Source organism: Equus caballus, chromosome 5, assembly GCF_041296265.1.
Source record: "Equus caballus isolate H_3958 breed thoroughbred chromosome 5, TB-T2T, whole genome shotgun sequence".
NCBI classification, from domain to species: domain Eukaryota; kingdom Metazoa; phylum Chordata; class Mammalia; order Perissodactyla; family Equidae; genus Equus; species Equus caballus.
This window is the reverse complement of record NC_091688.1, coordinates 102346588-102361100: the sequence shown is the minus strand read 5'-3', so window position 1 is coordinate 102361100 and position 14513 is coordinate 102346588. Positions and strand designations below refer to the sequence as shown.

Sequence of the window (14513 nt, the reverse complement as noted above, 5' to 3'; positions counted from 1 at the left end):
AAATGCATACACACACATATAAATGAGTACATGCAAAACTTAGCAAATCTGAATAAAATCTGTGGATCGTGTCAATGCCGATTTCCTGGTTGATAGTACTACAGTTTTGCGAGATGTTATCATGTCAGGAAAATGGGAAAAGCGTACACATGATCCGTCTGTTTTACTTGTCAGAATGGCATGTGAATCTATGATTATCTGAAAATAAAAAGTTTAATGAAAATAAACCTTACAGAAGGACAGTCACCATTACTGCATTTTCATCGCAGTGCCAGCAACAGCAGCAACTTGCCAAGACAAAGAGAAGCCAATGGCAGTGAATTATATAACATATTTTCCTTTCAGAGAATAAAGGATATGGAAGTTCACATAAAATATTAATGTGTAGGTGTTTGTTTATAAATGAGCTTTACTGACATGTCACTAACTGCTTGTTTTCTGGGGAAAAAAAATTTAACCTAGAACACGGAACCATATTTTCCTGTTGGTAGAATTCTTACATTTAAAACTTGCCGAGGCGATTAATAGGGAGTGATTCCAGGACACACTCATAAGTGAAAAAAGAAAAGTGTAAAAGAGTACACATCGTATGCCATCTTTGTATAAGAAGAGAAATTGGAAAAAATAAGTGAAATGGCTTAATTTCATAAAAATAAACACAGGAAAGGTAAATCAAAAATAAATGAATTTGGTTACATACAGGGAGTAATACTTCTCTGAGTATACATTTTTTCTTAAGTTTTGACCTTTAGAATCAGATTAATGTTTTACATAGTCAAAAATATTATTAAATCAAAAAGGAAGAGAGAAAAAATTTAAAATTGAATTCAAACAGAAACAAGAGAGCTTAACTACTTCTAATGAATAACTAATTCCTCAAATGAAGAATGAGTCCAAGTAGTTCTGAACATGGTAACTTGACTATGTCCCTTCAAACTAAAGACAGACAGACTGCACACAACCCTAAACGCTCTGCAGGTTTGGTTTTAGCAGTGCTGTGAGAGCAGACGTTCTGAAACTATTTTGTGTAGGTTGTAGGGTTAAGCAAATGTGCAAATATCTTACTGCTGTTAGGAGCCGGACATCTACTGTTTGAGAAGGGGTGCAAATATGGAAAGGGGGAAGGCAAGGAAAAACCTTCTATCACTATGAACTCAGGAACTTAAAGTCAACTAGGGGGCAGGCACTGTGGCACAGTGGTTAAGTTCACATGCTCTGCTTCAGCAGCTTGGGGGTTACAGGTTTGGATCCCAGGTGTGGACTTACACACCGCTCATCAAGCTATGCTGTGGTGGCTTCCCACATACAAAATAGAAGAAGACTGGTAAAAGATGTTAGCTCAGCGACACTCTTTCTCACCAAAAAAAAAAAAAAAGAAAAAAAGAGCCAACTAATAGAAGGAACTATGGAGTTAGAAAATCACCACTGTGCAACCATCTTAGTAATAATTCAGTAAAATAGACTGCCCTCCCCAATGTAGGTGGGCACCATCCAATCCATTGAGGTCTGAATAGAACAAAAAGCGGCTAAAAGGAAGACTAGCTTGAGGGATGCCTGGTGGAGCTGGGATGTTGCTCTCCTGCCCTTGGACTGGAATTTACACCATGGCTCCTCTGGAATTATTCTCCTGGCTTTCCTGGGCTCCAGCTTGCACACAGTAGACCGTGGGACTTAGCCTCCATAATTACATGAGCCAATTCCTCAGAATAAATCTCTCTATATGTAATTATATATACAATTCATTATTAATCCATTATTAGTAATAATTACTACATCAGTAACAAATTTTATCATCAAATATTATATTACATATATGTATCTGCTATTGGTTCTGTTTCTCTGGAGAACCCTAACCTATACAATTGTGAGAACAAAACATAAAATGTTATAATCATTTAAAATTGATTTAAAAATGTGCAACATTCAGTTTAATTTCAGATTTTAAAAATCCAAAGGTTGAGAATGATTTCATAAAATAATAAAAGAAATCTAAACAAATGGAATAAATAAATGAAGAATCCATTACTGAAGCTAATAAAATAGTTCTATTTACTAGGACTGAGTAGTTTAATAATGAATGGAAAAAACAATCAGAAACACAATTTTTATATACTGTAAAATATCTTGGCTTGTACTTAAATTCACTAATTGTAATATCAAGTCATGGAGTGATATGCATAAATAACAGGGATCTTTAGAAACAAATAGTAAGAGGAATTAAATAAATACAGTAAATTCCTAAGTGACCTACAGCCAAGGTTCTTGGGCCTCCCTTGTTACTAGAAAGCTCCCTGCTCCAGGAGCTGTCGCTAAAAACCTGGAGCTGTGAGCAAGTTGGTGGGTTAAGAAGAAGAAAGAAGGGCTGAAGCGAAGAAAGGCCAGAACTGCGGACGCAGAGCTGATTCCAGGGGACAGCAATAGCAAGCTCTGCCGCTTCCACGGTGTGGCTGCTGTCCAGAACCACCTGCTCCTGCACTGCCTGCCCCTGCCTCTCAGCTTTGTTGTATCTTATAAACGTGGCAGAAATTCATTTGGTTTAGCAGATTATCTGCGTTCAAATGTAAGATTATATATGATTCAAAAATTGTCACTCGCCACTTGCTTTCACTATATGTCCTTTTGTACAATTTGAGTTTTTTTACTATGTACATATATTGCCTATTTTAAAATATATTAAATAATTTAAACACACAAAAAAATGGTTTCCTCTTAAATTCTAGCCGAGATTGGCTTCCCTGAGGAAATGGGAACTTTGATTACAGGAAGGAGGAAGGAGCAGTAATTTACAATAAAAATATTTGTGGGCCAGGACACATGAAGTTATGTGGGGTCGGGGAGCACGGCTAGGGGAAGCAGCTGCAAAAAGCAGACAAGGAAGGGGGCTGGCCCCGTGGCCGAGTGGTTAAGTTCGCGCGCTCCGCTGCAGGCGGCCCAGTGTTTCGTTGGTTCGAATCCTGGGCGCGGACATGGCACTGCTCATCAAACCACACTGAGGCAGCATCCCACAAGCCACAACTAGAAGGACCCACAACAAAGAATATACAACTATGTACCGGCGGGCTTTGGGGAGAAAAAGGAAAAAATAAAATCTTATTAAAAAAAAAAAAAAGCAGACAAAGGGGACGTGATAGATGGAGGAGATGCCTAGCAAGGAGGCTTCTTGGAGAAATGCCTCCCTTTGTCCCTACTGTACTCTGGCACCACCTTCCATATCTTTTAATCTAGACTACAACTCATTAATACTATAGTTCAGCTACATGATGAAAAAAATAGACTTGTGGCCCTGACCTGGGGTTATAGGCACAAATTACACTACTTGCATGGAAAACGCATCCTGAGTTCTACTCAAAAGATTTAAAAACATTTTGAAACATAACCTATAACTCGTTTCTAAGTTGGGGAAGGATTACTAACTTACAACATAAGACCCCAAGCTCCCAGTGGGCAGAAACTTCGTTTTCCTCATCTTTACCCGTCCATCACACTTGTGGCACACACAGCCAAAAGGAAATGAGCTGAACAAATGAACTACTTCGAAAATTTAACCCCCTGTTCTGCTTAATTTAATTTTGCCCAGCCTCAGTGGAGAGATATACATCTTCTTTCCAGAATACACAGGCAGTAGCTTTCTGCAGATAATGGCTCCATTCAAGGCACCACTGGCAGGCCACTGTGAAAAGGCTGACTGCTGGCAGGTAAGCCTTCCAGGGTCCTCCAGATCCCTGACTCTGCTGGCTCCACTGTGTTCTAGCTCTTGAATCCGCTATTTGTTAAGCACTTTGTCCCCAGGCAATGTACTCCATCTCCATCCACGTAAATCTGGAAAGGGCGTGTGCCTCACTTTTACCCTAGGCTAGTCTGTTATGACTATTAAAATTAAGGTTTTATATATCACCATCGTATGAACACTGCAAAACACATCACAAATAAAGTATTCTACGTCTTTAAGAAAGAATACTTCAACTCAGGTATAAACTATTTATTACATTCTGCAAAGAAATGATTCCTCTTAAATTATCACTTTAACACATATGACCCTTTTCTTTCAAAACACGTGCAGATTATTTCAAAAACAACAAACTTACTCATCACTGTCTTTTGTTGTAGCTTCCTTTCTTTGGGTTAAACTGAGGCAATTCAATTTTTTTCTCTTTCCTACACATGTGGAATAAAAAGAAGAACATAAAGTTAAGGGAAAACTGTCAAGTTTTAAACAGAATTTAGATCACCAAATTTTACATAGAAAATAAAAGGGAAGACAAATGAAGGGGAAGTAGGAAAAGAAAAAGTATCCTGAGATTTGCTATGGGAAAAATTTTTCACTATTATGAATAACTTTCCAATAGCTATTTTGGTTTTTTTATTTTCGATCCTCCCAATTTTTTACTCATGATGACATTACACAGAAAAAACAATCTTCTGAATAAAATTTCCACTGGGGCTTGGTATACTAAAGAGAAAACAAGAACAACCCAATTTGATAATATAATTAGCTTAAAATACATTAGTAAACTTTACTAGATAAAGAATATTTCTATCAAGTATTTTAATCAAAAATATCACATTAAAGTTTCCAGTTTGCATTATTTCACCCCTATTTTTGGTCTCAAAGTTAACAAGGGATTGGTGATACTCACGTCTAGAAAATAGTAAGGTCCTACTGACATCACAGTAAAATAAATAAATTTGATTTTAGGGGTAAAAGTACCCGACTCTTTAAATGCACATTGATTAAATTCTTGAAAGATCTTTAGTGCCTACTAAAATATTTCATTTTAGTATTTATTTAGGTAACAATAAAGAAATAAGTGATTACATTCCATCCATTTAAAAGGCTGTGTAGTTATCTGATGCCATCACTTCTCTAAGTTTTTGCAAGTTGACAGAAGCACAGATGAAAACATGGATGTAACTAAGTTACAATCCCTCCACGGTGTGCTGGGTCGAAACGTAAGTCTGACCATATGGCTCTAGCAGAACACGAGGTCTGCACTTAGTGGGCAAGTAGACAGCTGTTCTATGAGCTGACCACTCAGCTCTTTGTTCTACGTTACTTTATAGCACTACACACCTAGATACTTCAAACAAGAATCTGAGGACATATTAACATAAAGATTCTCAGGGTCTTACACATACTGGCCTTTGATAAATGTTTATTGAATGAATAAACAAGCAAATGAATGAATAATCTGAACTCTTTACTACTAATGAAAAATAGTCAAATCACTTTTTATCACTTTGTATACACAGTGACACCCTCCTCGCACTACATATTTTTATGTAATTCCACCTGTTCAACAACTGGAACAGAAACTATTATTTACTCAATGTTCTTATTATTTTTCTAAAAAATTGTTTGATACAATGTACCATGAAAAAATATCTCACCCTGTCCAACAGAAATATAACGTGAGCCACTTACGTAATTTAAAATCTACTAGCAAAATTTTTTTAAAAAGTAACAGATTAAATAAATTTTAATATTTCATTTAACCCAATACACCCAAAATATTATAATTTTAACATAGAATCAAAATAAAATTATTAATGAGAGAACTCAAATCCTTTTTCACACTGTCTTTGGTATCTAGTGTGTCTTTACGCTCACAGCACTCCCCCACTCAGAGAGCTGCGCTCCACACGCCCAGCATCCACACACAGGGGCAGCGCAGCTCTGGACAACACTGCAGCAGGAGCCAACGCTTCCAGACGAGACCAGATACACAGATAACACGAGGGCAACTCCTTTAAGTTTCCAAATGTCATTTATTAACATATTAAGAAATACGTTGTCTGGAACAGACTTTCCAATGCTAGTTTACATTTTTTTCTTCATTTAATTTTTATTCCATTACTCTTACTCGCTCCTATTACTAGGGGAATAGCTTATCTAAAGTATATTTTTTATTCTCTGGTATTTAGAAGTTTACCAAGTAAGTTGATTCAGAAACTAATTAACAATAATTTCCCTCACTGTTACTTTGGACCTTACGCCTTCTCTCAAAAATATTGTATCATAACTAGGCCTCTGGCAAGACTGATTTTCTTTTACGCAGGAGAAGGAACAGATGATATGTATGTCAAGAGAGCTGATAAACTACTATCATTTTAAATATATGATGAGCAATTTGAGATATGTGAGCCAAATGCTTCTTAATGTGGTCCACAATCTAATTTGGGTGAAAGATTTTAAAACTTATTGTTCTGCTGCTGCTTCTCAAATATTAATGTTCTGGTAGATAAAAAGCAATTCCAATTTTCTCAGTGATACCTTTATATTCAATAACAGGTAATATTTTAAGAATATTATATTTCCTTCCATGGGACTCAATAAAGATATTTGGAATTAGAAACAAAGAACCATTAACATTGCTATTTTTCATGAACTGATTCTCTGAAGAGGCTCTTCACTCCCCACTCTTGTTTAATAACATTAATTCGGTTAACTGAAAGAGTAACAGGACCCCATCTGCCTCTTAGCCTACACAGGCTCCAATTTGATCTGGCGTCACTCTTAGAAGAAGTTACTAACTAGTGTGTGGCACCTTAGACAAACCACTTGACCTCTCTGGGTCAAGGTTTTCCTCAACTCCTAACTTTTGGTTTGGGACCAAGTGCTGCCCGAGATGTGTGCCAAGTGTGAAGTTCTGTATCTGGAAGCAGCATGAGACCAGCCTCACCCCGTCTGAACTTTAGAGTAATCTATTAATAAGTAAGCATGGCATCATGGGCAAGAGCACAGTCTTTGCAGCCAGGTGGCTGGGTTTAGATCCTGATTCTGCCACTGACTAGCTTTAGGGCCCTGGAAAATTATGTAACCATTCGGCACCTCTACTTCTTCATCTGCAAAATGGGAATAAGACTATCTCCGAGTCATGCAGATTATTTAGTTAACATAACATTTAAAACAGTGTCTGGCCCTAAAAATACTACATAAACGTTAGCCATTATCATCCTCATCCTTGACTGTACTTCTAAATCTTATGATCTGTTGAAAGCCATCCTCATTAGGTAGAGAAAGCGCTCCCTGGAGCCTTACCAGAAAATCCAAACACCATTTAAAATGCAGTCCAGATTCCGGGATGGGACATTGATCACCAGTGTTTTGTGAAACTGCATTCAGAGGCAGTCACATACACAACTGTGTGTTACACACAATCTAGCAAGAAGAAGACCATATAGAATCCACAGCCCTCAAGCACACATCTGTTCCTTCTCTAACTTAAAAAAATGACCAGCCTTGCCAGAGGTCCACTATTTGATGAGTCTTTTCAAAAAAACTGATTTTAATTTTGCTGCTTTTCTTCATTAGTGCTTTGTTTTCTACTTAATAATATCTGTTTATATTGTTTACTACTTCCTTTCTTCTACTTTTTGGGGTTCATTCTATTGTTCTTTTTCTATCTTAACCATATAGGTTAAGAAATAGAACATTACCAGTACCCCAGGAATGCTTGCTATATGGCTTTTTAAAAAAGAGCTTACTTAGTATTATAATCTGTGATAATTATCCACTTAAATGTCAACTGAGATCACGTGACCAACCTTTTTATGGGCAAAAGGAATGTTCCCTTAAGTCCATATTTAATTTCAATATGGAAATTGAGTGCGTATCCACTTAAAATCTATTCACATTTCAGTATAGAGATGTGCCAACTCTAAGGCACTAATTTTTAATTTTAAACAAAAGATATATCAAGCGTACAAAAAACAGAACTATAGAGCTTGAAAAAAATGTATACATCTTCATACATTTTTGTGAAAGCAAACCTAGGAGGAACAGCTTTAAGATAAAAAGCATTTGATTAAAGTAAAATAAAAGTCATTCAAAAGTTTAAGATCTCATTATGGGTTTTATTATGACAAATTAGGTAAAATGAGAAGACTTCTTTGTTTCTGTGTAGCTTCTATATATGCTTAGCACTCAGTAAATGTTAAACAATAAAAGATGAATTAGGCTAATCAGAGCGTATCTAAAATATATTTTATTAAATTTGAGCCTACTCAAAATTTTATATTATAGAAACTTGACATGTCACTAATTCATGACCTTTTCGAACATTAAAAATTAAACTTACGAAATCTAGATTTCTGTATCTCTAAACAAATATTTTAGCAATAAACTACCAGAGAACAAGAAATACATATGGTCAAAATTAAACTAACAATATTTTGAAGTAAAGAATTTCATATCAAAATTAGGTTATTCTCTAATGGAAAATTCTACAAACCTTTTGCAAATGCATTTAAAGTAGTAAAGGAAAAGAAGGGAATGAAACATAATAAAAGCAAGCTACATAAAGATACACGAACTGTGGATAAAACTAAGTGGACAACATGGATAAAAATAACAGTGAGAAGCATCAGTCTTCAGCCGTAGTGCAGCAGCACCGGAATTATGTGCCCTTTAACTTACGCACAGGATGGATAGCTTGTTAAGGGGCGTATCTGTAACCATGATAATTGATAGTAGCTGAAGGCAGTCAGCCCATAATTTCTATTTAATGGATGGGACAGTAAGAGAACAAAGTCTACAGTAGCATTTTAAAATAAGTGCCTAGAAAGTTTACATTTATGTCCAAAGTAACACCTATATTCTAGCCTTTCTTACGTTGAATTCTTTATGAAAGAAGAGAAAAACCAGCTGCAGCAAGATCCATATATTGTTATATGAAAATTCTGATTTAACCAATAACTGGAAAAATCTTCGACTAAGTGGAAAAGAGTGTTCAACTAACCATTTGATGGTCCACTTTCGTGCTCTCCTTCTTTAGAGCTTGTGGGAGAAGCAAATGGGCTCATTTGACAAGTTCCAGTTGTTGGAGAATAAGCTGTAACATTCTTCCTGGTGATTTCTGAAGGATCAAATGACTGGAAATAAATATTAATTTGGGACAAAAATACTTATGTTTAGTTATAGATCTTTGAAAATACCTTTGAAAATTCGCAAAATTCAAACAATTCTTTTCCTTTTCAGATTTTAAATATACTCAATTATCACCTTTAAAGTGAACACTGGTCTTTCAAATTATGTAGATATTTCAGGTCTCTCACTAATTAGGGCGCTTCAATTTGATTTTATGAAGTTTTAACATTAAAGGGTTGCTACCTTCTAAGATGGTATTTCCAAACAAGTTAGAGACAGCCGACTCTCCCAATTACATCCTGACTTTCGCTGTCAGCTGAGCCTGAAGGAGAATTATGGGGCTAGGCCAGGGGAACTCTCAGATGTGTCTCTTACTAAGACCCACTAGGAAATCCTAGGAAGGATCAGGGCCGTCCTACACCTTCACAAAGTTGCTCTGACATAGCATCTTGTCTTAACGACAGTCAACAATGTTCAAACAGTGTGTGCGACACAGGGCTCTGAGAATGTGGCCTGTCCTGCTCAGGTCTTCTTCGCCGCCTTCTGTCTTCCCACGGACCTCGTGCAGATCTCTCACTGGAGTCAGCAAATTTTAAAATTTTTTTTCATTTCTGCCTGCCCCATAAGAATTTGAGTTCCTGAAAATAAATATCATTTCTTCATCTTTGTACGCTAGAACTCAAAAATGTGTGATGAATAAATGACTTAAAAGGAACAGTCTGGTAAACGTGGCCAAGCCCCTCTACTCAGAACACACCCGCGTGCTCGTGAGCGCACTCAGCCAGTGTCAAATGGCACTTGCAGCCCAGGCACTTCGGCTGTGCCCACGGGGCCTCGGCTTGCTCTGAGCCAATCTGGAATGCCCTTCTTCTCATCCAGTCTCTCTTCGGTTTAGGTCCCCCTTCATGATCCACTTCCTCCAACACCCCTTGTCACACTATTAATTGCTTGCTCTTCTGAATTCCCATTAACTTGGTTTTCTATAATGCTTACTAACCACCCAGCACTTGCTACTAAAGTGTACACGGATATAAATAAAAGGTATGAAAACCCGAACTCTGAAGGTGAAACAGACAGCACCGGGCGGACATAGAGGATAATGGAAAGGTCCGAAGGCTCACAATATGTTGCCAACACTGCAGAATTAAACTTGAGCTTGGGAGCTGACTTGAAATAGTTACATAATTCTCCATTGTCAACTATCCTTTATTTCTAAGACACTATGGCAGAAATAGTGGCTGTGTCAACTTTTTCAATAATCTTGGTATTAGTTCCAGAATCTATAGCATCAATTTTTTTTTTACAGTTAAGATTTTAAGTGATAAATACTTCTTTGTATTGGAGGAACAAAAGGCATTCCATTCTTTATTTTATGTATCCACAGTAGCCAGAAATGTAACCAATATCTTTTTAAAAAAATCAAACTATAATATCAAGTTATAACTCTAAAGCAGTCCTTTTTGTAGGGTGAAAGGGTCTTAAGTCTCTTTATCAGGTGGTTATTATTACCTCTCCATCTTGAGTTCTCACCTGTTTATACGTATTCAGTCATAAACTATGACATTTATCCAATCCTACCCTACTTTTCCAAGAATTTATTGCCCAGAACTATTTTACTGTGTATGTAGAAGAAATGAAAGTCACTACCCTAATGTACATTTATGTCAATCTGTTTTCCTATTTTCACCAAAAAATTATTTTTTCCAATTGCCACATATCTAAACATTGCAACTGTAGATCATATATTTCTCCTTGAAAACAATTTTCTAGCTTTCATAAAATAAGTCTTTGTGTGCATGCCTGTGTGTGTGCGTGTGTATTTTTTTTTCCCCTCACCTTAAAAATACTGAAGCTTCTCTTTCGCTTTCTTTTTTTGGTCATCTGTGTTGGTTAAAAGGAAAAATGTCTGACTACAATGACTATCCATAGAGGGAAAAATGAAAATCTACCTTTCCTTACTATTCCACTAAATATTCTTCAGTAAATAACGCATTTCTATATATCTGCCTACTGATACACACAAGGCATAATCTTACTTCTCTAAGTTATTTTCCCCCTCGAAGTTTTACCAAGGTCCTCTAATTTTTAAATCCTGAAGATGCTTAAGAGCGATCCTGGAATCCATCCAAGAACTTCCTCTCTGCCATCCCCAGACACTGAAGGGCCTTTCCTGCTTATGGTCTCCCACCACAGGGAGAGTCAGAGGCCTGAACTGCTGAGAAGGCGACACTCTCTCCGCTCAGCAAGGAGGAGCACTTCCCCGCCAGAGTCTTCAGGAGACAGGAAGAAGGGCGAGCAGGGCAGATTTGGCTGGAGAAGACGAAGAATTCCGGAAGCAAACAAATCGTAAGGAGACAGAAATCAGCTAAGTCACGACTGCTTCTACAATAACTTACAACTGCTTGTGAAATGGACTCCTTGGAGATATTTAACACCACTACTAAAAAAACCAACAAAATTCTATGTATAATCAGCCCAGATGCTATGTACTTTAGGTAAAAAGGTCAAACTTTGTACATTAGCAAAACTAAAATTTAGGCATTGATTTTTCTGCATAAAAAAGAGAGAAATGAATGTTCTCTTCATAATTTCAAATATATATGATGTTCTCCTTCAATATCTTTCACAAGCTGTAGCTTAGTCATCTTGTTTAAAAGCGTATTTGACCAAAAGGGTGCCTGTATTTTATTGATTTTTGCCTATTATAAACAGTCTAGAAAGTACCAACTAAGGGTTCTATCAGGATGAAATATGGGAAATAAAGGATGTGCTACTATTATTATGAACTACTAGCCTATGCTATCACCGAAATGTTTAAAGCACAGGTGCTGGAGGTACCTGGACAACCAGATACAGAAGAAAAACTAGGGCAGCTGAAGGGAGACGATTCTTTATAACCTTACGCTGATTAATGAGGTTCTGGAATGGCTTACCTAAGATATTATTATGCATTACTAGTACTAATTATGGGATTTACACTGCAAACTCTAAATACTAGCTGTCTCAGGGACTTTTCACAATTTGGGCCTAGGGTTCCTAGGAGAGTCCTCGCTATCAACTAACCTCTTACCAGCTGCTGCAATGATCATTCTGAGCAGTTCCAACACTGCTGGGCCTCGTGGTTATTTTTACTGGTAGTTATGGAGAACACAAGCATTTTGCACTTGTCTCAGTGATCTTACGGGGATAGCAGGGAAAGAATCTGACCAACATATCAGATCTGTGGTGATGGAAATATTCTCTTTCTTGATGGGTGCTTGATACAGAGGGGTATCCACTGTTAAAACTCATTGAACTGTACACTCAAGAGCTCTGAACTTCACAATATATAAATTTTACTTTGATAAAAAAATTTTAACAGGAAGAATAAAACATTGGCTAAAAAGCTCATATACTGGGCCTGGTCTTGTGGTACAGTGGTTAAGTTCACGTACTCCACTTCAGCGGCCCAGGGTTCGCGGGTTCAGATCCCTGGCGTGGACGTACACGCCGCTTACCAGGCCATGCTGTGGTGGCATCCATTATACAAAACAGAGGAAGATTGGCACAGATGTTAGCTCAGCGACAATCTTCCTCAAGCAAAAAGAGGAAGATTGGCATAGACAGCTCAGGACCAATCTTCCTCACATACACACACATACAAAGTTGATAAACTGATGTTTCTATTTGTGCTCATAACTGTTCCATAATTAATTTTACTATTAAAGATATTACTATTCTGTTACCCTCTTGCACTGTAATCCTCAAAAAGTTTTCAATGAAGTATTTTCATGGCTGTTTCCCATCATTCCTTCACACAGTCTCATATTTTTCAGAATACAAAGTGAATTCTACCTCAAATATATTTTTCTTTGTCTATTGAAGTACAATTTACATACAATAAAAAACACAGGTCTTAACTGCTCAGCTTGAGGAGGTCTGACAATTGTATGCACTTGATTGATGCTACCACCACCCAAGACACAGCACATTTCAATTGTCCAGCAGGCTCCCTGTACGCAGTTCAATTCCCATCACAGCCCAGAGGCCACGGCTCTCTAATTCCCATAACAACAGACCGTTCCCCTCTCTTGAACTATACACAAACGACGTACCTAACTTTCGTGTCTGGCTTCTTTTGTTCTATCTACCTGCCTTTGAGGTCACCTTCATTGTCACGTGTGGAAGCAGTGGGCTCTTTATTGTTCGTGGTGTGTCTTTGTATAAATAGACCCAAATTGGTTTTTCTACTCTCCTGTTGAAGGACAGCTGGGTTATTTCCAGTTTGGGGCTATTACGAGTCAAGTTGCTAAGAACGTTCTTGTACATGTCTTTTTGAGAATGTATGATTTTATTTCTTTGGAAAACCTAGAAGGGGAAGTGCTTGGTTATAAGATGGATATAGATTTATTTTCTATATATAAAATAAACGCTAAACTTCTCCAAAGTGTTTGCACCATTTTAAATTCCCATAAATAGAGTTCCAGCTGCTCAGCGTCCTCACCAGCCTTTGGTGTCTTAGTCACCCTGGTGGTGGCGGTGTTGGTGTAAAGCCATTCTGATCTGCTGGTGCTTGTAGCTGTTCTAGTGGGTGGGAATGGTACGTCTTTGTGGTTTTAATTTTATTTCCAGTGATGAATGATGTTGAACAATTTTTCATGTGCTGATTGTCCATTTAAATGTTTTTTGTAAAGGGTTCAAGTTTTTGTACACTTTTTACATTCTTTTGCATTACATTACATTGCATTCTTTCTTATTATTTTTTTATATTCTAGACACAAGTCTTTTGTCAGATATATGCATGACAAATATTTTCTTTTCAATCCATGGCTTGCCTATTCATTTTCTTAACGGTGTCTTTTGATGAGCAGAAATTTCTAATTTTGATGAAGTCTAATTTATCAACTTTTTCTTCTATGGTTAGTATTTTTTGTGTTGTATGAAATTTTGCCTACTTTAAGGTCTCAAAGATCGTTTGTTTCCTTTCAGAAGCTTTATGCTTTTGGCTTTTACCTTATGCCTATGATACTTCTTGAATTAAGTTTTATGTGTCAAGTGTGTTAAGGATTCAGGTTAATTTTTTTCCATATGGATATTTAAAAGATTTTCTTTTTTCCTATTGAATCGACCCAATATTTAAAAACATTTCATAAATTTAGTCAACTATAAAAATAATATGAACCAAACAGTACTAGAAATAAGATTTTTCCAAAGAGAATAAAGACTCATAAAGTATTTAAACAATTACACTACAGGAGAAATAGCTGTGTTACATGGAAGGAACACTAGACTCAGAGTTAGGAAGCCTCGGTTCATCGGATGGCTTTGCCACTTCCCAGTTGTGCTATTGTGGGTACCACTTCTGTACTCTGCACTTCAGCTTCCTCACCCATCTAGCATATCACTAGAATGATAACGCCTACCTCACATGGAGGCCTGGAGGAGCACATGGCAGTGGAGTTCACCTTTAAGAAGTGGGCCAAGGGCCTGGAATCCATGTCACCAGACCTGGTGGAGTATTCAGTATTGGGAATGAGAGGCAGCCAGAGGAGAAGGACATGCAGAAACAGAGATGCCAAGGAGATTGGTGCTACACCTGTGGAGGTCTAGACCATCATGCCAAGGAATGCCACACCAGCCCAAGAAGTGCCACTTCCGCCAGAGCATC

At 37.3% G+C, this 14513-nt stretch overlaps 1 protein-coding gene across 11 annotated transcripts in view; it reads right to left on the bottom strand.

Moving 5' to 3' along the window:
- The window catches only part of ITGB3BP (integrin subunit beta 3 binding protein), a 71995-nt gene that overhangs the window by 21518 nt on the left and 35964 nt on the right, over positions 1-14513 (bottom strand). For all 11 annotated transcript variants that reach the window (XR_011439386.1, XR_011439385.1, XR_011439384.1 and 8 more), the window contains 2 exons: positions 8739-8871; positions 4086-4155 (listed from right to left, as the gene is read on the bottom strand). Coding sequence is in view for 8 of the 11 variants with exons in the window: in XM_070268941.1 (XP_070125042.1) it covers positions 4086-4155; positions 8739-8871 (203 nt within the window). In the remaining 3 variants the exon portion in view is untranslated. The remainder of the gene's footprint in view (positions 1-4085; positions 4156-8738; positions 8872-14513) is intronic.